Below are 25,098 nucleotides of genomic sequence, written 5' to 3' on the forward strand. Positions count from 1 at the left end.
GTATCACATGCCTGATGACAGCATGGGTACAGTCCAGCAACCCTGTGACTTTGTGTTTACTTCTTTGTTTACTCATTTGGTGAATTCCTTCAGGACCTGTTTGGTTTTTGTGGGTAGAGGAGACTTCCTGTTTATTGTAATATGGAGATCTGTATCAAAAACTGCACTCAAAGTATTATTATTTCAAAAGCTGTATTTTTATAGATGTAACTTCTTAATGGGAGCTGTTAGGGCTGCGTAATCAATCAAAATTCAATTACGATTACACTCAACGATTACAAAATTGGCATAAAAAATTATATTGTTTTCATTTATAATTGTTTTGTACCCCCCCCCAAAAATAATAATCCTCTGAGTAAACATGATTTCAATTATTACTAAAATAATCGTAAATTTCTTTTCATAATCGAGCTGCCGCAGGAGCTATTTTAAATGTATCTCCATTTTTCCACCCAAATGAGATATCTCTTTCAGAGTGTCAATACTGACCCATAACCTTGTGAAGGCTGAAATTGTGTAATGTTTTGTATAGCCTTAAAAATGCATTGTAACACTTCAGAAAATAAAGCATAAAGAACTATTGGCATTGCACAGCTGTCAGCAAAACATTTGAATACCATAGTATAAAGTCAATCATAATTTTGTTCTTACAATAGTTTCAAGACTTGTCTACTCAATTGATAATTCACTTATTATGCCAATCTCATGTAAGAAGTTGTCAGTGACCGGATAGTGAAAATTGTGGAATCTTAATATGTAGATGGGAACATTATTGCACAGTAGAAAATATTAGTGCGACGTTCAAACAAAATGTAGGCATGTAGTTTCAATATCAGGATCTGATTGTCATGGTGTCAAATCAGACTAAGTAGTCGTAATAATAAAAATAGTTATATTGCCGTAAGAAACGCCACATGATTTTTGTTTTACATTTCAACATATGAGTCACTCTGTTGTGGTCAAAATGTGCCGAGGTGGGAGATTTGAAAGTAAGAATAGTCATTTGCTGATGACAACCAGTGCGTGTATGCGTGTGTGCGGGTTTGTGTGTGTGTTGGCGGGTGTGGAATAGCCTGCCGGTGCATGTGCAAGAGGGGGCGGGCCCAAACAGGAAGTGATGAAGTCATAGCTAAAGTAGGCGCGGAGGGGGGTTTGGTGGAGGAGGTCAGACAGGAGGGATGAGCTCAGCTGCAGAGGCGTAGGTTTGCTCGCCTCCCACCCTCCCAGAGCAGCTTCAGCTTTGAGCCGCTGTGACCGCTGCCTGCCAGTGTGTATGTTTTGTGCACTGAGGCCGCTTGTTCTCTTTAGAATGCACTAGAACAGAGCAGCGACGCCGGCTCTTGGTGGCTGACATGGTGGGAGACTTGTTTTTCTGGAGCTTCTGCTGTCTTAGGCTATGGAAAAGAGACAAGAAGGTGAGTGGGATGCTGATGTGGATGATCTCGACTGTAGTATGCATGAGCCGGGAGAAGGCAAGTGGTTGACGTGCTTTGCCGGCTGCTGCGTGCACTTGCCTCCAGCTTTTTTGCCCTTTTAAATTCAAAGCCGATACTCCGTAGCTGCGGAATATGTGTCATTTCAATGTGGGGCACTTTAACGCTGTGTAATTCCAGAGCTCTCCTCTTTTCTGAGAGGCGCTCGAGGCTTTTTTTTTCTTCATGTAAAACTGATGAGCCATGGCACATTGTCACTATTTTTAGAGAGAATGGAAGTCCTGATTGTGTGATCATTTAAACATTTCATTTTTAACCTGTATCTGTGGCTTTCCAGGCCATAACTCCCTTGTACCACCTTGGATGTGATTTCTGCAGTTAGACGGAAAGGGCTAAATACATTAGCAGGGTCTTTAAAGCCAGGCCTGTATGTTACTAATCTGGACTGTGCTGCGGTACTGTTCGGGATCGAAGGGGCTTTCCATTCTTAGCATCAATGTAGCCTACTGTATTCTCTGCTGCTCTCAAGCTAATTGTTTCCTAAATAATGTCTTCTATAACCCTGAAGTCCAACATCACTTCTGATGTGGAAGTGTGATCTTGGTCATTTGGTGGGGGTTTACACAGGAAACGATTTCGACACTTTTTCCAAACTTGACTGAGATTTCACTTTCTTTGTGGTGGAATATCTGTGAGCAATTTAAATGTGTTGTTTTGGTTTTGTTGCCAAAAGCGAATTTATGACTTTATTGAAGCTGTGAGCGCACAGATGTGTTGTCTTTCATGACGAATTTTGTTGCGGTCTTGATGTTGTCGACAAGTTTATTATACAATGAGTTTAAGCAAAGCCAGAACCGCGTTTCATTTGTTGAACCCGTTGAGAAACATTGTGTCAGCTGTTGATATGAGATCATTGTCTTCCATACTAAGTCAGACTGTCTGACTGGTGCTAAGGGAAGGGAAGGTTATCTTATCCATAAACCCATGTGTGTTTACAAACATTGTCTCATCATCTCATACAAAGTATTATATAAGAACATAATTTCCTGTTATGGTCTTTGTTTTTATATTTTCTTTTTCTGCCGCAAATGTTTGACCTCAGCAGGATGCATATTGCCCAGACAAGTGATCACTCAGTGAATGCCACCATTGGTGACTAATAGTGTGAAGGAGATGTCAAGCACCTCTTGACATAGTCGTGCCCACATATTTTAAGTTGGACATAAATTAGACCGGTTGCTGTAAAATTGTCCATCCACATCCCAAAGACACGCAAAGGTCATGCATATTAATTATTTAAAAAAAAAAACACTTTAGCTAATTCCATACCAGCCAAGTACAATAAATGGATTTTTGACGTCTTTGAGTTAAGGTGCATGAAACCAACGCCATAGCGAATGCTAATGTGTGACCATGTTAAGATATTAAGAATGAGCTGTGAGCACATGCGAATCAAGAGATTGATTGGACTTGCGCAGTCTTCCTGTTTCCAATGTTGATTGTAGTCATTGAGGCTGAATATAATATGTTAAAGAGATGCTCTACAATACATCCAAAGTTTAGAATAAACATTTCCTTTTGTAAGTCATGATAATAGAAATAGTCTATTTCATGATCAAAGTATTGCCCATCATGAAACGGTCTAGACAAATTGTACTGTTATTTGCAATGTCAAAACAAGTTTGAGTCACTTGGACAGGAATGTCTTGATTTACGGGTTCAATTCTTTCAGTAACCACACTTGGAATTCAATACTTGTGTCTCAAGTTATTTTTTCCCTATTGAAACAAATGAACGTGTCATTAATCTGTTTCCAGCTCAACACCCAAAACACCAACAAATAAAACTTTATAAAATCTAAAAGAAAATAGCAATATAAAGTATTGTACTTGGTAAAAACAAAATATTTCATAGAATGTAAAGACTTAAACAGTTGATGAGTCCAATTAATGCTACGCTCAACAATAATGCTAAGTTCCACAAAAATGGCTCATCACAAGGAATTTGTTTTTTGTTCCTTAAAACACATTATGCAAACCTGCCATCATAATTTGCTTTATTTAGAGAAATTGTGCAATATCTTCTCTTCAAAGGAGTTTATACATTTTACCAAATAACTGCATTTGGGGAGATCGCTGCGGTGGCATATCCTCACCCGGTACAAATCATATTGTGTTTCATGGAGTTTTGCATCCACAGTCTGTGTCTCCATGGGGGGTGATATTTTTTCTTCCACTTTGCGACTTGGCATTCTGGTGGACTTTTCCTAGTTTGAAGTTTTCAAATTCCAACTCCCCACTTTTCTGGAGCGCAGCATCCGCAGCAGTTCAATTATTTTTTTCCGAACATATCGTGGTTTGGTGAAAGAATATAGTGCCTTGAAGCATGCATGTGGCCTTATTTTTTTTTTTTTAAACAATCTTAATTATCTGCCGCATGTTGGGAAGTGCTCTGTTCATAACTCAAAATTTTGCTCAGAAATCAAGAAAACAAATCTTGAAACAAGTCAAGGTCTCACCGTACTGTAAATAAATTATCGCAACATGCACTGTGTGTGCCTTGGAGGTGAGTCTCTACAAATGAAGACTAAAACTGGCTTACTTTCCAAATGTAAATTTCCATTCTTTTTCCCTCATTATTGTCAAATAATTTACGTTTCTCTTTAAACACTACGTATGAGGCGGTATGTAGGGTGCCTGTACAACGCTGACCTACTGTGCAACAACTGAAATCTCTTTAAACAAAGGGAAATATAATAAATGCTACACTAGCCTCAAATTCCGACATGAGGGCCGATGTATGTTGAAAATGGAAGAAGCAAAACAATTAGCTCATAATGCCCTGTGACCCAAAGCCCGGCAGCCATTGAAATAGAAGCCAGTGTTGCAAAATAACAAGCTTTCCCTTGATATTTGTTCACAGTTTGTTGTTGAGCGATGGAGCCACAAGGCCGCATACTTGTCAGACGCAACTACGAAGGCAGTCACACACGCCAAACCATGATGAGATCATACGCAGTTGATAGAACACAGCAGTCTGAACAGACATCAAACTATCTCATTTAGTCGAAATGTGATGTGATGGTTTATCCAAGTGATGTTTCAAATCTTTCAGTTTGGTCAACAGTCACATGGTTGGCACACCACGTAGGAGAGTATTGCTTTTATTTACAACATTAAAACAATCATTCATATCTTCCACCTTTATAATTGCCACCCTGGGGTTGATGTGTTTCCTAATCATTACGACCACAGCTGTCGACTGTCATATGTGGTTTTAGTGTGTATGTTTGTGTGTGCGTGCTTGTGCGCGTTTAAGCAAATGGCAGCTGCGGTGTCATTTCGTACAGAGCCACACACCCTTTTCATCCCTGTCCAGCTGTCCTCTCTTCTTCCTGTTTACCGTTTGGCGGCGTACACACACACACACACACACCCCCACGCACGCGGGTCATGTTTCCATCACTACAGAGACATTGCCATTATGTTAAATTTCCTGACTCCCTTATTTGATTAGTTATCAGTAATAAATTACTTCTCTACGGGTCATGCAATAATGAATTTCCATCACAATATGACTCAATTTTACAATTTCTTCTTTCCTTCATAATTTCTAATCATATGAGATAGCGTTTGCATCTGATAAATGGCCAGCCACTGTTAGAAATTAACATTTAATGCCTATGCCTTAGATTCAAGTCAAGTTTATTTATTTATTTATTTTTTTTAATATAAATGTGTCAACAATGGCCAATATGTTTGAGCGGAGTATTGCTCCTGCCTTCTCAGCATATGCATTTCCGTTGTCAGTGCTGCTCTCCCAAGAGGGTGGGGCAGGAGGCATGTGGCTGTGGACATTGATTTAATTGATTCTACTTGGACTGATGCTGCCCATGTTTCCTCCTCTTTGTCTCCGGTTTTTGTTTGTCTTTCTAAAAGTGACTGTTTAGTGGTACTTATTAGGGTAAATGTAACTAAATATATTGGTGTATCTGTTGATGACTAGTAGAGATTATTGTAATATAAATTGTATATAGGCTTCATTAATCAATGTTTTATTCTTGTTCAATGCCTTTCTCTGCCCAATGTATTTAGTATTACTCCTGCTAGTAGATGAGCGAGTAGCTCGTATTGATCCCATACCAGCCTTATTTCAAGGTTCACGATACTTTAGGCAAAAAACAATCATAAAACACATTAAATTAGCTTAGTGCATCAATGTGTGTCAGAAAGAGAAAGATTTTTGTTCACACTTACGTGTATGTATATTAACAGAATTATTATATAGCGAAAGGAGTGTTGGTATCAGTACTCGGTATTGGTGAGTACTGAAGAATGAATAATTGTACTGGTCCTTCGTATCAGCAATGTTACTTCTTGCATGGTTGAATAGTTAAAATAATTTTACTTTGCATAAACTATCTTTAGGAAAACATAGTATTTTGTGTCATCTAAAATCAACAAAAATATTTTCAAAATAAAAAATAATTACTCAATCCTTTAGTTAACCTAATGATCAATCACTAATCTGTTAAGAGAATGTTTCAATTTTAAACACTCATAAGATGAATTTTTGACTCGATAACTATAGTTTGTCTTTGGCACTGAGAGCAAATTAAAGCCAACCTTATGTTTAATCAGGCCGTTACAATCTATTGAACGCTTTAGCTTGAAAAGTACGAAATAACAAAGAGTCTACGATGCAATACAATGCAGACCCTCGATATGGATATGTGGCGTTTATGTCCATTTAATAATCAATGTCACACTTAGATTGAATATGTAATGTTAAACCTGGGAGGGACAAAACACCATCAAATGTGAGTCTTATATATGTCTTATGTTATTTATTTTATAGTTAGTGAGTTAATTTCATTTCTCAGAATCAGAATGCCCTTAATTGCCATTGTACTGAGTATACAACGAGATGAACATGAAATCTGCAGAGGGGCCAGATTGAGTCATGTGCTCATTACCGCCTCTGTTTTTGGCCTTAACTCAATTCTCTAAGCTCAAGAAGAGATCTGGCAGCAGCAAATCGAATCTACCAGACTTTGCCCTACTTCTCACACAAGTCACAATCCTTGTTTTGCTTCCTTGATTTAGGACAATGTACCCGCCTAACATTGCATTTTGTTTTCTCTCCATCACAGGTCGCAGGGGAGCAAAAGTATCACCCCGAATGCTTCACTTGTCTGAATTGTAGGACATTCATCGGTGATGGAGACACATATGCTCTGGTGGAGCGATCCAAACTCTACTGGTGAGAACTGACTTTTGAAAAAAAAAAATCTTTTTCTTTTGGCAGTATGGCAAAAAGGATTACAGTATATTGTTCTTTCATTTACCACATAATTCGATTCACCAGCACAATTGAATAACTTCCCACACATTTTCAGGAAAAGTTTTTGTGACTTTTGGCTTGTCCTGTCAGGGATCACCAGTGAGTTACTTCCAGTATTTGTATAGCACTGTTATAAGGGAATAGCCAAGTCCAAAATGTTCTTCATAATATGTTCTATGCACGCCTGCTAGTCTTAAATACAGTATTCTGGTTAACATTATTTTTGTGACGTTGGCAAAATAAGCGCACAAGTCCTTAAAAAAAAAAAAAATCATATTTCTTAATTTACTACTTTTAATTATGCAAGTATCCATCTGTGAGCCGGCATGCAATGGAACGTACCAGTAACTGAATCATAATCTATTAAATAAAGTAAAAAAAAGTTTTATTATCTGATTAAGTGAAATTGTCACATACAGTTATTAAAATAATCACTAGCTGCGTCTCTTATTGTATTTCATAAGACTGTGCAAGTAGGCATTCTAGCCGCCGAATTCCTACAATGTAACTCATGGTGTGGTGCTTCGTGGCCGTCTTCGTAAAATACCGCAGTATTTATTTTTAGCTACAACTGTGACAAACTAAACTCAAAAAAATATATGAAAAAAAATTCTTGAAGCCCTTTGAAGTGCACCCAAAACCACAACTAACGAGCAGTAGACTAAAGAGAAACTTAATCGAATTTTCGCTTGAGAGCCCTCTTTTTAATCATGCTCAAATAAGGAACAGTTCCAAAGACTTTGTGAAGCCACATAACATCTTGAAATCCATTAAAGGCGCTTTTGAAACTTTTAATTTTAAGAGTTTTTGGTGCCCAGGGATGTTTGCAAACACAAAATAGGTCTGCATGAGTCATCTGGACACTGTTTGGATGTGGCAGTAATTGAGCTTGCAGTTTCACAAAATCTTGAATATGCCATGGAGGCTTTCAGTATGCGTGTCAAATAGTGCTCACTGTTAGATTGGTTAACTATGTGTTTGTGTGAGTAAAAATAAATAAACACTCACACAGTGGAGTGGTTTTTGTGAGAAAATAGTTGCAAATAGAAGTGACATCTAAGAAGTATTACGTAACATGAAAAAAAAGGAGTAGTGTGTTTTTTTTTTGTTTTTTTTAGTCACTAAGTCAATCATGACGAAGAATTCTGTATCTCTCAATGTTACTCCGCCCCCCTTCCAGTGGTCACTGTTACTACGAAACCACCGTCACCCCCGTGTCGCTGCCGGACTCGCCGTGCTCGCGGATCCCCCACACGGTCACGCTGGTGTCGATTCCCGCCTCTGCCGAGGGCACCAACGGGCGCAGGGGGAGGGGCTTCTCAGTGGCTATCGACCAGCCGCTCAGCCCAAATGAAGACTGCAGTCCTGAACTCGGACGCACTGTCAGGGTTTCTCAGTGAGTCTACAAGTCCATGGTTTTGAGAGAATAAGGAGTCATCAATAAATATGAACAGAATTAAGAAGTGATACTTAGAAGTGGCAGAAAGAAGGGAGAAGAGATTAATGATAGTTTCTGAGAACATTTACCCCAAATAAAAATGTTTTGTTCCCCCTTTCCCCAGGGTGGATGCTGACTGCATCAGTCCAGATGTCAAAAATTCCATCCATGTGGGAGACAGGATCTTAGAAATCAATGGGACGCCTATTCACAATGTTCCTCTCGATGAGGTAATCACCACACAGCCCACAAACCAATTTATTAAATGGATGCCACTTACGGATTCATAGTTGAACATAATAATCATCGTCGAATTTGATTTTGGGGAATTTACGGCAACTGATGTTAAAACTGTTTAAAACCTAAAAATGATTCATCGTGGTCAATACATTAAAAGTTAGCAGACAGACAACTAGGACTCACTTTGAACGTACCATCTGCTCACCTAGCCACAATTACGTTTATTATAATTTTAGACTGACCTTTCAGTGCGATCTTTCCCAGATCGACTTGCTCATTCAGGAGACAAGCCGCCTGCTCCAGCTCACCATTGAACACGACCCTCACAGTCGGGTGCAAGAGGAGAGCTCTTCAGAGATGGGAGAGCAGGTGGATGGTCCACTGTCCCCTCCACTGTCGGCGGGGCCCAGCCCCATCTTGCCCATCCTGCCCATTACCCAATCGCCCATCCCCGACATAAGCAACCTGAAATCACGCCTTGTCACGTAAGATACTTTATTTTCTTACACATGGTTATTTTTAGATAATATTTGGACTAAATTTACTGTTTTGTTTGTTTATGTTAAGGGACTCTTTATGCTCTTCTATACAATACAACAATTTAATATTGGAATTATATTATTAGTTCTTCCTTTAAAAATATGCACTGTAATGCTCTGTTTGGGTTGAAATGAAAAAATTGTTACTGGATACTGTAACCATGACAAACATATTGAAAAACCTTCTATTGCACTTTATTTTCTTCACATTTGTTTGGAGACAGAATTTTGCACACAGCTTTTATGTTAGTTTGCATCACGTATGCCTATTGTTGCTGCTGTTGAGTGCATGCACTTTGCCAGCACTCATAAAAATCACAAATGAAAAAGGCTTATTAATGAATGTCTACAGGCGGAGCTACAGCATCGATAAGTCGCCAGGCTCCAGCAAAGCTGCGTCCCCCATCTCGCCGAGGAAAGACGTCAACCGCTCCGAGTCGCTTCGAGTCGTCTCCAACCGGACACACCGCATCTTTCGCCCATCTGACCTCATCCACGGAGAAGTGCTTGGGAAAGGCTGTTTTGGACAGGCCATCAAGGTACATTTCATGCTATTAAGATTTAAATGGAGCACAATGTTGAGACTGTTTTGTAGTCACATCTAAAAAGTCCTGAAAGTGGTAATATAGTGATTTGTTTTTTTTAGAATGAGAGGATTAAAGATGTCCAAATTAGGAAGACTTGATGTGAATGTATGAGTGTAAACAGGTGTTTGTTGATGCCATGCTTTTGACTGCTGAGCAGTTTAAGGGTGACCTCACCCAGTCAAGTCAAATTCATTTATATAGCCCTTAATCACGATATAGTCTCAAAGGGCTTCATATTCCTCACAAATATTGACGCCCCATGATTTTAACCCCAAGGAAGGCAAGGAAAGAAAAAAAAAAACACTTGGGGGGTGGGGGTGAGAAACCTTGAGAAGGGACCTCAAATGGGACAATCCCCCTTCCAGAATGATCAGGCTGCAATGGATGCCGAGAGGGCACTGGGTGGCATAGGCTCCAGCTCACCTGTGAACCTAATGCGCACAAGCGGTATGAAAAACTGATGGATTATCCCATGCTGAGGATTAATTGGATTTTCTCTTGGCTCTAGGTGACCCACAGGGAGACAGGAGAGGTGATGGTTATGAAAGAGCTGATTCGCTTCGATGATGAAACGCAAAGGACATTCCTGAAGGAGGTGAGTGGATGAGGATATCCTCCTTTCCTTCATTATGTACAGTAGATGTGATGACGTTTGTCTTCACTTCTGGGTGTAAAAGGAACACAATTGTTCGCATCGCATGACGGCGACTCAAGTGAAATGGCGTTTTACTATGTTGTTGATTCAGCCCAGCCTCCATAAAGAAGGAGGGGCGTCCCCTGAGGGCCACATGTTAATGATGATGGTTTAGTGCCAAAGAACAGAGGAGAGGGAACCTCCTCGAATAATATCCTGAAATGGTTGACAAGGAGGAAGTAGGCTCATGTAGTCTCATTAGTTCTTCATTGGAGACAAGACAAAAAGTGCCACCTAGAGGCAAACAAATCATTGTGATTATTCGTGAGTGAGTACAGATTAGAACTACGTGTTGAAATAAATGAAAAAGTAATGCTGATGAAATGAAATTGTTCCATTTCTCAGCTTCAATAACATTGAGTCGATTGTTTCATTCATTAATAAGTTGTCAGAAGGTGAAGTCAAACTCTTGAGGGTTTGGTTCGTAATAAATTGTATTGTTATTTGTCATTTAACTTATTTTTGCACGGATATCCCACCCTTCAATAATTTCACCTGGTTAGCTGTAAGCACAGTTTGTTGGGTTTATTTTTAATAATTGTAAGAAAAATTATACATTTATTTAGAATCGATGGGAGGAAATAAACATGAGTAGGCTACAAAACAAACCCTGCAGTGGTGGTGCAGATGAATACGATTCAAGGGAGCTCTCATTGTGACATCACCACAAGAACTTTCTATTATTGTAACATTAGTTTGGGAAGCACCTCTAAAATCTAAACTTGACCGCGGTCGCATAAGTCCTCAAATTGTTGTGTGATGTCCCATCAGGTGAAGGTCATGCGTTGCTTGGATCACCCCAATGTCCTCAAATTCATTGGCGTCCTCTACAAAGACAAGCGACTGAACTTCATAGCAGAGTACATCAAGGGTGGCACCTTGAGGGAAATCATCAAAAAAATGGTGAGACGAATTCATGCGTTTGAAGGAAAAATGTCAAATGTATGACTGGTTTCTCAGGATAGTCAATCCAAATGACAATTTATCCGCAAGCACTAACAATGAATTTCCTCTCCCAGGATAGCAACTACCCATGGAACCAGAGGGTCAGTTTTGCCAAGGACATCGCTGCTGGCATGGTGAGTTGTACAAGCATAGCAACACTTGCTGAATTCCATCCGGATTAGTTCATTGTTGTGTATTTGGCTTGCCATTAGCACAATGATCAATGTCACGCATGACTTGAATTCCTCCAGTCACAATGTTGGCCTCTTGAAGGGGAACAAGCCACTTTTGTTCTCTTGCTAGAGGGTTTTGTTATTCTTTTAACTCACTCTACAAATGTTTGTTTGCTTGTCTGTCATGTAGTCATATCTGCATTCCATGAACATCATCCACCGAGACCTGAACTCTCACAACTGTCTTGTCCGGGAGGTAAGAGCTCTTGTTTTCAAGGATGTGTTTTCTTTGCATATTCAACATTCAGCTACTTGCAAAAACAAAAGTTAGCTTTGTTAACACAAGCTGCTCTACACTTCTTCAAATACACTTTTCAAGTTGAGCAGGTGACACTCTACTGTAGGAGCTAAATCACAAGTAGCATATTGCATCTTAATATGCTTCTATCCCCATGATGATTTTTTTTTTTTTTTAATTCAACCCTCCAATGACTTTACCGTACTGAATAGAGGAAATGTGTGTGTTTGTGAAGAACAACACAGTGGTGGTGGCAGACTTTGGATTGGCACGCCTCATGGTGGACGATAAACACGAGGAGAAGTTTTCTCAGGGTAAACTGTCGGGTCTGAAGAGGCCCGATCGCCGGAAGCGATACACGGTGGTGGGGAACCCTTACTGGATGGCTCCTGAAATGATCCATGGTATGAATGAGGAAACACAAATATGCATTTTAATGGCATAATTGTTAATTTTTTGGCATAAACATGCCCTCTGAACTGAATCTATTTTTGTTCTTTTGCCTTCCTAGGAAAGAGCTACGATGAGAGGGTGGACATTTTTTCATTCGGGATTATGCTATGCGAGGTGAGTCATCTTCCAGGCCATCATCGTTATATTGTGGGGACGCTACATTAAAAACGCGGGAGGCAATTCTAAAATATATTTTATGAGTAATGCTGATCAATTGGCAAAGAATGTTCCTACGTAAGTCTGTTCAAGACACAAACAATTGTCTAACCTTCCGTTTTTTTCTTGTTCTCCACTAATTGCGTCAACCAAGGCAAAATTACAAATTCCATCGGACCCCGACTTGTTACCTAACTCCACTCAGTTGCAGTGTTATGTAATTCACATTCAAAGAGCCACACCAAATGTAGCCAGTGGTTATTTGTTAATCATTCAGTCATGTTTGGAGAAAACTATTGGGAACATTTCCAAAGAACTAAAAACTATCTGCTGGTGATGCAACTGGTGGTTTTGTCCCTGGCTACACTCCATTAACCAAATCTGGGGTAAGTTAAAAGATGGCAAAATGACTTTTCCAGAGGGGACACTATTACATGGAGAATGGCGCGGGCTTAAAAGTTGCCTCATGTGGTAACTGCCAGAAAGGCAAAATGCAGCTACGGTCTGCTGGAAACAATCAGCTTTGGTCTGGTGGTTTTATTTGCTCTTCCGCTGCGAAAGGGCAGATTTTCGTCTTTTTCTGCTAACTCTTATTTTCGTGTGTCCTTTCAGATCATTGGCAGGGTCAATGCTGACCCTGACTACCTCCCCAGGGCGGTGGACTTTGGACTGAATGTTTCGGGCTTCCTTGAGCACTACTGTCCTCCCGATTGCCCCACGGCCTTCTTCCCTATTGCTGCTGTTTGCTGTGACCTCGATGCTGATAAACGGTCAGATATCACTTGGAATGAGACAGTACTAGTTGGAACTTGATCCACCTTAAGCCACTTGATACTTTATTTTGTACTGCAAATTATAATAGTAAAATGACTCCGAGTAGTGCAAGGGTGGCAAGAGTTGGTCAAAAATGAGATGCAATCATGAACTTTAGGGAAGTCACTGACAGATTTGTTTTGAGCTCACTGTCCTTTTAATACATACAAGAACTACTTTTTTCAAAATGTCTTTGCATTTGAAAACTGACCATTCCTTTTAAATATGTAGCCCGGCTTTCTCCAAACTGGAGGAATGGCTGGAGAACCTGAAGATGCACTTGGACATGGGCCTGCCACTCGTGTCTGACGTTGAGCAGCTGCACAAGGCCTTCTGGGAGAACAACAGCATCCCTCGGTCCGAGAACGGCCTGCACGTTCACCCTGAACAGCAAGAGTAAGGCTGGATGGGAAAGGAGAGGAGGGTCCAAGCGACAGCCAGCCCCCGCTGTGGTGACCGAATCATGTATTGTAACTCTCTCCATGCCCCAAGCTGATGCAATACATGCAGCTTGGCTCAGGCTTTGGCAAGTTGACTCAGGGGGACAAACAAGCATCTGAAAAGCCACTTCTTCAAGAGGAGCACGCATAATCTCTGTCCAGTGAAGATACTTGCCACTCTGACAGCTGGATTATTTGCTGCACATGATGCTTAAATAGAGCATGATGTATGCAATCAGCATCCACCTTCAAATCATAACGCCACTCTTGTATAATGTTGATATACATTTGCAGTTATGAGAGAATATATTTACGTGGCGAAAGCAGATCAACAATAAGGCATAAAGAGTCTTAAATTTGGACCTCTACTGAGAAAAAATGTGCACGTGTTTAGCAAGTGCATTTAGCAGATTGTCTCGTTTGTCACAAATCAAGCTGAATTTCAAATGTTCTCTGAGCGCTGACTAAAAGAGTGCATGCGTGTACATTTTGGTTTCATTCTTATTCATCACGTCCCCAAATCTTTAATGCTGATTGTGTAGCACTGATTCAACTGTGAGGTACACGCAAACACGCACGGTTATGGCTAAAATGTGTTGTAGTCATTAGCATCTCTCCCTGGTCATGGGATATCGTCGATATTTCAACGTGCACTAGTGTACATAGGTGGCAACATTGTAAATGTGTTAAATACTGTAAATGTAAAGACTTATTTTCTATACGTATTTGCATCATTGCCATATTTTTCTTGGCTTAATTATGGAGATTGAAAGGTTTTGACTGCAGTTTACGTGGGTCAGCATTTGATAGATGATTGTTACTCCACTGCCCTCCATTTGATCTCATGTGGTGTTACAATGTGTAATCCAGTTTCCGGTTGGCTGTGTCCTCCAATGAAGCTTTCCCCTTACTATTTGGAAACGGATTAAAAAAAAAACACCCTTTGAATTTTGAAATGCTAAAATAGCCATGTATACTGTATACAGTATATCTTTATATTGTTCATCGTTTACTGGCTCATGTGTGTGTCCACCTACTGTATGTTTACATGTACATCCTGTCTGTAAATATCACTTTACTACTGTGTCTTTACTCAGCTGTTTGTCTATGTCCATGGCAGTTATGTACACAGTGCCACCGCTTTGGATATGATCACTTCAACAAAATCTCTCACTTGCAACCTTTTAAAATCTCTTAGCTGTAAACTAAAAAGTTTTTTTTTCTTTTCTGGCTTATGTTCACACAAGCTGCATGGTACAATTGCTATAATTGGTTTGCCTTCTAAGCCTGAATATTGTGATGTTAAATAACATTTTTAAATAGATATTAAACAAAACAGCATCTGTTTTATATATAATTATATGGAAACCACTGAAATCTTTTGTATAGATTTTCATTTGCACTATATTAACCAAACGGCGGGTTTAAGCCATGTTTCATTTTATTTCCTTCTTTGGGCTATTTGTGATAGTAAGGAAATGTTGGTTCAGGTTGATATAATGATGCAAGATACTGGTTGAGCCTTTTAAAATGTTACATTCAGGAGAATCCATCCTCTTGTACTCAAACTGGACTTGATTAGTAAAATGATGTAACAGTTTACACCTTTCATGCTCCTTTTTGATTGAACATCATCCGTTGACAATTTCGAGTTTACAATGTAGATTTTCATGATAAAGCGTGTCCAGTTTGAAAGCTCCAGAGGATGGTTTTCGCCTGTGTCAGCTCCTCCGAGGATGTGATGTCCCAACTCTGCTTGCTGCCTTGCTCAGTGGTCCTTTGTCAACCATGCTATGTGTAGTGTCTAATGGCTTGGCTGCAAACGCTGACTTAAGGGCTTTTGCCCAAAGCATAACTTAACTTTGGCCTCTTCATCTTTGGCTCAGGGCCGTCATTTCCTGGCGTTCTTTCACCATGAAGTCAATCCAGAATGCCATAACAGTTAGATGTGAAGAGCATGTGATCACTATATAGGCTGCTACTAAAAATTGCTTATTCATAGCAAACCATTCCGCGGTGATGTGTTACGAGTGTACATGTTACTATCAAATTCCTGTGTGAGCCATGTGAGCATGTTGATGTCTCGGTGAGGACGATGTGATGATCAATTAGAATGTTGCCGCAGCACTTCTCTGCAAAGGATCAATACCTCTGATCAATGCTGTGCCTTTGTTGTAAGCTAGCCTTGCCAACGACTTGAAAAATGACCTTATTTCCTGATTATTCTTTTTTTTTTTGTATCATACATGCATGCTTGATTTCAGTGGACTGAATATCATTGCTGATACCGTTTGTATATGATTTTCTTGTCCTTGCTTATATTTATATTTCCTGAGCTTCACTCTTGTTTTGATATTTTACTATTCCAGTTCTTTTGTTGTCTTATTTAAGTTTTACACAAGCTGTGAAAACAATTCTGCACTTTAAATCCTGAACGTGAACATTCGAACTCTTGAGGAGACAAGTGGTCTTTCTTTTTACTTTTTTCTTTTTTTTTGGTCACGGCTGAAAATAAAATTGTTGCTCCTTAAACCTGTCAGTGTTCTTTTATAATCAGAGAGGTGTATATATACAATACAATATCATGGTTTCCAATGTCGAGGTCATTAATTTTTTCAGACCTCTATTCCAATCGGGGCACGGGTGAGCCAGTTGACTTGAGCAAAAGGTTAATACAACGTACAGTTGATGTATGTACAGTGTAACCTTGTGAAACCTTGGGGGGGAAAAAGCCACAGTAGTCGTGCTTCGATTCAACCACAAGGTGTCGCTATCTAAAAAGCCCAATTTGTGGCTCTCAGCGCCGCAATGAACTGTGACGTTTTAAAACCACAGTAAGATGCTTTTGACTCTGCCATTTTTCGTTGCACTATAACAATAGTTATCTTGATTGAACTTAAAAGGTACATGATAAAAGTAACGGTCCTTTGTAACCTTGAGTGATTTTTTTCTAATGGGCCATGTGTTTTATAAATCAGGTAAAATAAAGTTAAATTAATAAGGGTATGAATGTCAAATGTGCGCAATTGTTGAATGAGAAATCTTTAGCATGCTTGTTAATAATTAATATCATAATTAACCAATAATTAATTACATTACGGTCCAAAATACCCTTAAGTGTTTGCTGTCATGGATGCTCATTTTCATGGTGGTGTATTTATTTATAATTTATTTTTTTTTTTGGTGCGTGCACGTGACTCTGATCGCATCTTGTGCACGTGCGATTGTTTTCATTCCGACGCAGCTGCGGCAAGCGCCTGTGTCCCGTGACGTCACAAACCCGGCAGAAGGCGAGCGAGCAAGTCAGTCAGGACTACACGCACGCACGTACACACACGCGCACGCATACACGCGGAGACACGGAAAGGACGGGTTTGTCTGGTCGGACACGACAAGTGTCAAGGTCTTTACGGCTGTATTGGGACCGAGTGAGAAGGACGAAAATAGAGGAAGAAAAAATAGGAAAAAGCGGGAGAGAAGAAGGTTGAAGTGAAAGTTGACGCGATGGAGTACCCGTCCAGCCTCAGCCGCCTTCGCTCGGCGATGTTCAACCACGGTGAGTTCTTGCCGTCTCATCTCACTGTTAATTTTCCGTTTCAATGGCGTCATCACCGAGTCAACGCTCACTGTAGACTGTCAACACATTTTCAGGTGTTTCATTCTGCCCTCAACCCAAATCCGCAAGAATAAAAAAATAAACATGGCACTTTCCCCGTAATCCCCCTGCAGTTATGCAAGAGTAGTAGCAACGTTCACCACACTAAACTATGACTAGAGCAAAGCATTTTATACTGCAACATATTCAGGGCTGCAGTGGGATGTGTGCAAGTGTGCACAAAGACTCCGCTTGTTTATTCTGCAGTAATCTCCAACACAAGAGAGATGTGTTCGTTGGCGTTTAAGAAGCGCCACTCAGTACAACAAGATCTGTGCTTTAATTTGAGCTCATTTTGTTTGCTTTGAATGAGACATTGTAGTCATTCCGATGAACTGACCTGGAAGACAAACCTTCTTCCATGTACAGGGAGTGAATGTAATGTTGGAAATTTGAAGCCTTCGTTTTTTGTGTGTGTGTTTTGTTTTAAAAAATAGGCCTTTACAGTATGCAGGCAAGTCTGAATTTCGAGTTGTGTGCTGTGCATCGCTGATGTTTAATGCAACAGATGCAGGTAGTTAACAGAAGAAGAGGCAGAGAAGGTCCCCAACTAATCTATAGCAATTATTGTTCCAACAGAGCAGATTATATGGCTATCAGTATTGCTGTTAATTCTATATCTGCTGCTGCTCCATGTTAAAGTAGCTCTATTTTGAAGGTTTATTATCATTGCAGCGTTTATGCAAATTTGTTTTAGCCCATCAATAGTTTTTTGCATTAAAAAAGTAGAGTTGATCGCTAGTTGGAATTATATGGTTTGGTGGGACATTTTGCTGTTTGAATAAACAATATTTAATTCTCTTCTTTGGTTGTATCTGTCAGTTTTGCAGTACACTTCAACTGGGAGTGGCAAATAGCTTGAAGCTTGCACGTTTCCCAATTATTTAGAGAGCTGTGCAAGCAAAAGAATGAACATGGTTGCTAAGCGATACATCAAAAAGTGTGTTTAAAGCATGCAGTTGGAGGGGGACTATTTTCTTTTGTTTCTTTTTTTTTTTTTTTTAATAAATCTGACCTCTATATATCGTGGGTCTGGAACATATCCTCAGCAATAAACAGGAGTTAACCATATTGCTGATGTACATTCCCTCTGCTGCATTCCACTACAGCTTCCTCTACAGAATCTGCCACACACTAATATTCCATTAAGCTGCTTTTGGTATTTCATTGTGGCATACATTCACTTGCACATCATTGAGATAATCAGGTTTTTTTTTTATCCTTGCTATCAATTATTTCAAAGTATCTTAAATGAGCTATTCACAGTCAAAAGTCTTTTCGATGGGGTAACAGTCTCTTCCCAAAACTCGACTCGCATTGTGTCCACTTAAGCTCCCGTAAAGGACTAGGGCTTTGGAACCAGAGGGTCACAGTTGACCAAACATTGATACCAACAAGTTATTGTAAAAGTGCTAGTCTACTCCCTAACTAATCACAAGATGGCTCTTGTGCAAGGCACCGAAATCCCCAACGCTTGCTCAAGGAAGGCAGTACGATTTGTGTAATATCCCTCTATGGATTCCTATTTGGTCTGCTTCTCTGTTTAGTGTGCAACAAAAATATAGAAAATAGTATTAACTAAAAGTCTCTGTTAAGTATCATAATCGGATAATAAATATTTATTTTAATAATTGACAGTTATGACATAGTTATGTATGGCTCAAAATTTGGAGTAGGAGGGCTGCAAAAGAAGTAGTAGAAATTGTAGTACTGTGCACTTGGCTACTGTGTCTCGCAAGCATCTGCCTGTCAGTTTCCTACTCTCTGTCCGTCATGGGAGTCGCTCTTTGAGGTCCAGACAGCAGTCGTTCTTATATTTATAATTCATATGTATGTAAATGAATGGTGTCATGCACATTGCATCAAATAAATTTGATGTGGCTTATTTAACATGCTTGTGCTGGCCTGTTTTGACAATCTGCGGTTTGATGGCCCCAAAACAAGGTTGTCAGAATAAGACACTGTCGGCTTACTGGCCGCAAATTTTGCTTTTCCATCCGTCACATACACTGCTGACTCAACTCATTTCCTAATTGAGGTGATGACTTTTTCACCAGGCATTTCTGCATTGCTACTCCATTTCAAGCCACATTTAGGTGGCACCAAATCATATTCACTTGCGTTTTATCATGTTACAAAACTGTTAGCGCTCATACGGGTCCCATGAGATCTTCATGGGAGGAAATGATAGTTGTTTGAAGAAGAGGAGTCTCGTGATGCAGAGGCAGAGGCGGCCGGAGTCCTGATGAAACATACAGTGTGGTCCCAATCGGAAGTACGTAGGTGTTGGTTGGATGGAGGATAATGTGGAGATGAACAGAGCCTTACCTCGGAGAGTGGGCGGAGGTTTTTGTAGATCAGGTTCGTCATGGAGATATACTCAATCAAATAAAAAAAATATATATATATTTTACAAGGATAATAATGCTCTGTTAATATTGGCTCATGGATAGGTCTCAATTGAGCAGTGTTTGTGATTGTAGCTGTAGTTTGCGAGTTTGCAGTAGTGTTGTTTTAATGCCATGGATTTCGTTGCATGAGCGAGCCTAATATAATCATGTGATGACATCAAAGAAATCCTTATGCTTTCATTTTTGTGGCCCCTTAAGGTTTGTCATCTTAGTGGTATCTTCAAACGTTAGTTTTTACATGTCTGGCTTTTGGGCGTGTGCGCTGGGACTAATCCTGAAAACAACGCTTTGACGAAGATTATGTGTGACATTTAGTTCCACAGTTGAGACATGAATCTTTCTATCCACCTGCCAGGAAACACTTGCAATCAAGAAAGTGGTCTTGAAATCAAAAATGTCACATAAAATACTTCTACATAAATAAAGCAAGATATTCATTTCTAGCTCGAATCTTCAAAAAAAATATAAGTATGTCTGGAAAAGACAATGTTGAATGGTGGCACAGTGAGCAGTGGCATTTTGAAATGTGACCATCCTTGCATGCCGTCTGTGGCTGCCTGACAGCATCGCTGGTGGACGATCTGGGCATGTAGGTCAAGGGAGGGAACGCCGGGGAAAGGAACAAGCCAAGCAAATTGCCACCGTAGAACAGCTCAGGAATGTCATGTGGACCACATGTGGTGTGTGTCCCTTATGAAATGCTATTTTGTTGGCGAGTATGTTCAGATGGTCGTATGTTAAACTTGTTTATTCACTTACATGTCCTTTTACCAAATACGTTTATTACAAAACTGATCTGACGAGACGCAGATGGGTGATATATTTTTCTTTATCTTACTAAAATCATGTATGTCAGCGATCAAAGTGACATTTAGGTGGGGATTTTTCTGTAGGGTTTATTCTTTCTGATAATGAAATGTACATCCGCATATACACGACTAGTCACGACCTTATGACGACTAGCCCAGTAGAATATGTTGCCTATTTTCCCTATTTTTTTTACTCTATTTTTAACTTCTTGAGTTAACAAAAATATTAGACAGCTCTAATTATGACGCAGTACGGTTCATCACGACTGCAAACTACAGGCATGTTAATAACATGGTTACACCATTGCCTTTTTTGAATGTATAGTACACAGCCGTGTTCAGAATAGTTGCATTCTGTTTAAAAAGTAAAGATCCAAATCCTTCATAAATGAATCACATCCACATGCCTGTATTTTTGACAGCGATATTAAACATTTACAATTCCTGCAATGGTTAATGTTCTGTCTAAAGTTTCTCTGATAATGACCTAACAAGTTTGTTTCCTAGTGCCTTAAGGGCATGCCAATAATAATGTTCAAATGATTAATGCATCATCTTTAAATTCATTTAATTATTTCTTGGGCCATGACACACTTCCATATCTTATTCTTTTGATTGATAGACTGATAGGGATATATCTGAGCTCGCTTCCATTTTCTTTCAATGTGTACCATTAAAGTGGTTCAAAAAAAAAAAAAAAGTCCTCATAATAAGGCTCAAATGAAATTGTCAAGTGTTTATTACTGTAAATGAATTGACTTGAAAACTATGACCCCAGGAACTGTGTTTCAAAAGCTCGTTTGTGGTTTTCAGATTCTGTTTTAACTTGTTGCCATTATTGTTTCTGCTCTTCTCCCATGTTGCTGAACACTTTGGATGTGGATCTACAAATCCGTTTGGTTGTTTATGCTCCAACCCTTGACCAGATGAGGAGGTAAGAAACCACAGTTTTACCTAATCCTGCCTTTTGAGGGCAATAAATATCTGAAAAAAAAAAAAAAAAACACAACCGTTGAAGGCTGACCGATCACAATACCCACTGATACCACTTCAGTAATTGTTTTGCAACCAAACTGCGTATGTGCTGTGGGGTGCTAAATTGTCTCCTCAGAGAAAAGGTGTGTTGTCAAAGCCCAGATTTTCTTGTTCCTCATTAGAGACGGTGACATTCTGTTTATGGGTGCGTCTGCTTAGTTTGTCTACCTGCTGACTTGTTGCATATTTGGTTATAGTCCCAACCAGCAGTACTGAGGTACAATCTATTGCAGTTTGGTAGTCATCTTTCTGGTGGGTAACAGCTCACTGCCACCTCCCTGTCAAGCCTGCCCTCCCCAATCCGCTTCCTCGCTCGTCCTCTCCATGATGTCAAAGCTTGACAGCTGTGTTTGGACGCTGGATGGCTAGGAAAGGGCTGTGTGTTTGTTTTCCTAAACCGTAGCAGTTTCACAGGTGGGCGGAGAGGAGTGGATCTATATGGCTTTGACAAACGCACTCTTTCCTCAACTACATAACAAACCTTTGCGACAAAGCTGTCATGTCTGAGGCAGGAACACAAATATGGTATTTTCATTATTTTTACAGCATCCATTGCGTTTAATTTCAGTAGAGCCATTTATAATATACTGGTCTGAGCTGGTAGAAAAAAAGGATGGATGGATGACAGAGAGTCACATGCTGGAAGTTTAGATAACGTAATTGAGGACTCATTTAAGTCAAATTGATGGCTCTGATGATCGGAAAACACATTCAGGACATAAAATGTCAAGAAGTGTTCCTTTTTTTAAATCAACTTTTTAAAAATGTAATAGTTTTATATCCTATATCATAATCATGCCACATGGATAACTGCCTTTTTCTGTGATTTGTATTCCTAAAAAAAATAAAAAATAAAATAAAAAAACACAACAGTGGGCGAGACAGAGAGTCATCATTGCTTTGCTTTTCGAGTCGAGATGTCGCCAAAGGATCTTTGAGGGGTACACCCAAATTAATAACCCATTCCAGAAAAGGCGCAAGTGTTTCTTTTTAAAGGATTGGCTGAAAGTCTCTTTGGGAGAGGCAACAGTGAAAAGGTATTTTAGTGGATACTTTCTTGTTGAAAGTTCTTGCTGCTGCTGAGTGGTGAAAGCACTCATCATATTTGGTCTTGGGACCTGTATTGACTTCCTACAAGAGGTCTTAGTGCCCCTGTGGACAGTTTTCACTCTTAATCTCTGCTCTATTTCCTTCTGAAGCTGTTTGATGGGGTTGGGGTCAAGTTGTCAAACTCATCCAAGCAAGCCTTGATGGACCTTGCTTTGTGCACTGGGGCGCCGTCATCCTGAAAAAGAAAAAGGGCCTTCCCCTCACTGTTGCCACAAAGTTGGAGTCGTCCATGTAACTGTCGAAAATGTCTAAGGCAACCCCGGACGGATTGTTTGAGTGTGCCGTGTGCCCCAAGATTTGTTTGCGTATAGTGTATGTCATCATTTGCCGTTCTTTTTGCCAACTTTTGAAGTGAAAAGCATGCAGAAGGACGGCGGTTGTCTCTGCGCTGAACCACACATTCACAGTGATGTGTTCCGCTGTGGCTTTTGCTCAACTAGCCATTAACTTCCCTTTGCCTTTATTTGCTGCCGCCCACAGCATCCAAACTACACTTCAGTATATGACAGATTATACATGGATTTTATTAGCCTATTAGCTTGCTGATGGTTGTTGCTGTAGAAGCTCCAGTTTTTCTTTATTTGTAATTGCCAACCAGCAATCATCCTTCAAACTGGAATGGCAGAATTCAGAAATATGTAACGCCACACCCTATCAACGTCACTGACATCACATTGCTGAACCAACGCAGCCAGCGTTGATTATGAGGAAAGCACCACCTATGATTAAACCAAGGAAATCATCATGCACATACCACACTCCGGCAGCAGCTTCGAGTTAGTTGAATAAGAACTTGCAGTTCGTCCATACGTCTAGTCATATTTATTGACAAGTCGGGACTCAAAAGCAGTGACACAGTTAGCGATGCAGACAGTGTCGGCAGTGGGGTTTTTTTGGCCTGCGGGATTGGCTCTGACAGGCGACCCTGTGGGATTTTGCTGTTTGATGAAAGGACAAACAATCGGGTTAGGGAGCCGGCACGCTGCGCCTCAATGAACACACAGCCGCTGTAACAACAAAGACATGGTGAAGGACAAATGTTTCAAGACGGGGCATCCTTGTGTGTTCAGTGTTCTTTTTTAAGGGCAAGACATTTGCCATGAGTTGCACTATCCTGTTTGTGTGTCCTACTGGTTTATATTTTGTACTTGTAGGTATTGCAAAAAGCCAGAAACAAGTTAATACTGTGACGATTTTAACACAGATCTTGCAAAATATACTTGAGAAGTTTTTTGGGGGGGGGTTCATAAATGTCTGTCAAGTTGTATTTTGGAAGAGGCCCTTCTTGAATACAGTCCTTTGCTGACCCTTCCTCTAGTGCAGAACCTATTGCTTCCATCCACCCTCTGCTGGACCTGGTCCTCGTGTCCTCGTCCGTCCAAAGGTCCCACTTGAGCCTGAGCTATTCTCACCTCAGAACTCAGCAGAAATTCTGGTCAGAGGGCAACCTTGAAAATTCCTCCAAAGCCTCATACAGTAGATGTAGCTCTTGTCCACTATAAATAATCCCAGCACATTTCCCATGCCCCCCCCCCCAACTGGTTCCTGCTGCTCAGTTAGCAAAGCACAAATGCTGTACCTGTATCTGAGGAGCAGATCATCTTTCCTCCCAAAGACAATTTACCGTATAAAAGAAGGCAATAAACTGCATGAGGTCACACTAGAAGCTTGTCCAGCCAGTCTGAAAGAACAATGCAGTCCTCACACATGTCTTATAATGAGAAGTTCAAAGATCCAAGAATCTGTTTTTTACATTTTCAGACATAGTGGTGGAAATGACTTCACATTGAAATTTACACCCCTAGTGGGTTTTTTCTTCACACCCACAGTCCATGTGCACAATGTTCAAGTATTTATAGAATATATTTACAGTGGAATTCCATTCCTGACCTCTAACCACTCTGGGATTACTCTCAGTTCTAAGTCTTTCAGTCTGGAACTTGGAGTTCATGCTGAGAGATGGATAGACATTTTCAGCTTTTGACAAGAGATTGAGCGTTAGTTGTGGTAAATGTAGAATTTTCGAATTCTGCTGAACGTTTGTGTGTATAATATCCGCATCTTTGATCTTGGCTGATGATAGATAACAAATAAGGTGCACTATCAGAAAAAGATGCAGCATGCTTAATTGGTAGAGACCTTAGTAAAAATGTAGATTGTGTTCCTTTCAAATATTCTGTTGAGTAAAATCAGCTGCATGTCACACATGGAAAATCAATGAACCTTCATTTTATTTGCAAATTAGGATAAAGCACACCACGTGGCCCACCAAAGCTAATATGTGCATCGCGTTCATGTTTCTTGCTAAAATGCCAAAATTATAAAATGTCTTCACTCTTAAAAACATTGACAGTTTGTCACCAATCCCTCTTTTAAAATTAACGCAATATGTGATCTAACTGTTTTACGAGCCTCCTATTTCAAAACTACCTTAAATAAAACACATTACAAGATTTTTACTGAAATCGATTTTCTTTTATTTAATCCATTTTAGACAGCTCCTAGAAAACATCAATCGGGCACAAT

General features: G+C 39.9%; 1 protein-coding gene across 3 annotated transcripts in view; it reads left to right on the top strand.

Moving 5' to 3' along the window:
* The window catches only part of limk1a (LIM domain kinase 1a), a 39,393-nt gene extending 23,309 nt beyond the window's left edge, over positions 1-16,084 (top strand). For 2 of the 3 annotated variants that reach the window (XM_088300706.1, XM_088300707.1), the window contains 13 exons: positions 6,586-6,695; positions 7,957-8,172; positions 8,339-8,444; positions 8,719-8,939; positions 9,346-9,532; positions 10,089-10,175; positions 11,046-11,177; positions 11,294-11,353; positions 11,583-11,648; positions 11,926-12,094; positions 12,202-12,257; positions 12,912-13,069; positions 13,344-16,084. In XM_088300706.1, coding sequence (XP_088156832.1) covers positions 6,586-6,695; positions 7,957-8,172; positions 8,339-8,444; positions 8,719-8,939; positions 9,346-9,532; positions 10,089-10,175; positions 11,046-11,177; positions 11,294-11,353; positions 11,583-11,648; positions 11,926-12,094; positions 12,202-12,257; positions 12,912-13,069; positions 13,344-13,512 — 1,737 coding nt within the window. In that variant the 3' untranslated portion in view covers positions 13,513-16,084. Of the gene's footprint in view, positions 1-1,166; positions 1,416-6,585; positions 6,696-7,956; positions 8,173-8,338; positions 8,445-8,718; positions 8,940-9,345; positions 9,533-10,088; positions 10,176-11,045; positions 11,178-11,293; positions 11,354-11,582; positions 11,649-11,925; positions 12,095-12,201; positions 12,258-12,911; positions 13,070-13,343 lie in introns of those variants that run through there. The other variant, XM_088300708.1, reaches the window with a different exon arrangement.
* The last annotated feature ends 9,014 nt before the right edge of the window (positions 16,085-25,098 follow it).

This window comes from Idiotropiscis lumnitzeri, chromosome 7 (assembly GCF_059441095.1).
Source record: "Idiotropiscis lumnitzeri isolate Australia: NSW breed Sydney's pygmy pipehorse chromosome 7, RoL_Ilum_1.0, whole genome shotgun sequence".
Lineage (NCBI taxonomy): Eukaryota > Metazoa > Chordata > Actinopteri > Syngnathiformes > Syngnathidae > Idiotropiscis > Idiotropiscis lumnitzeri.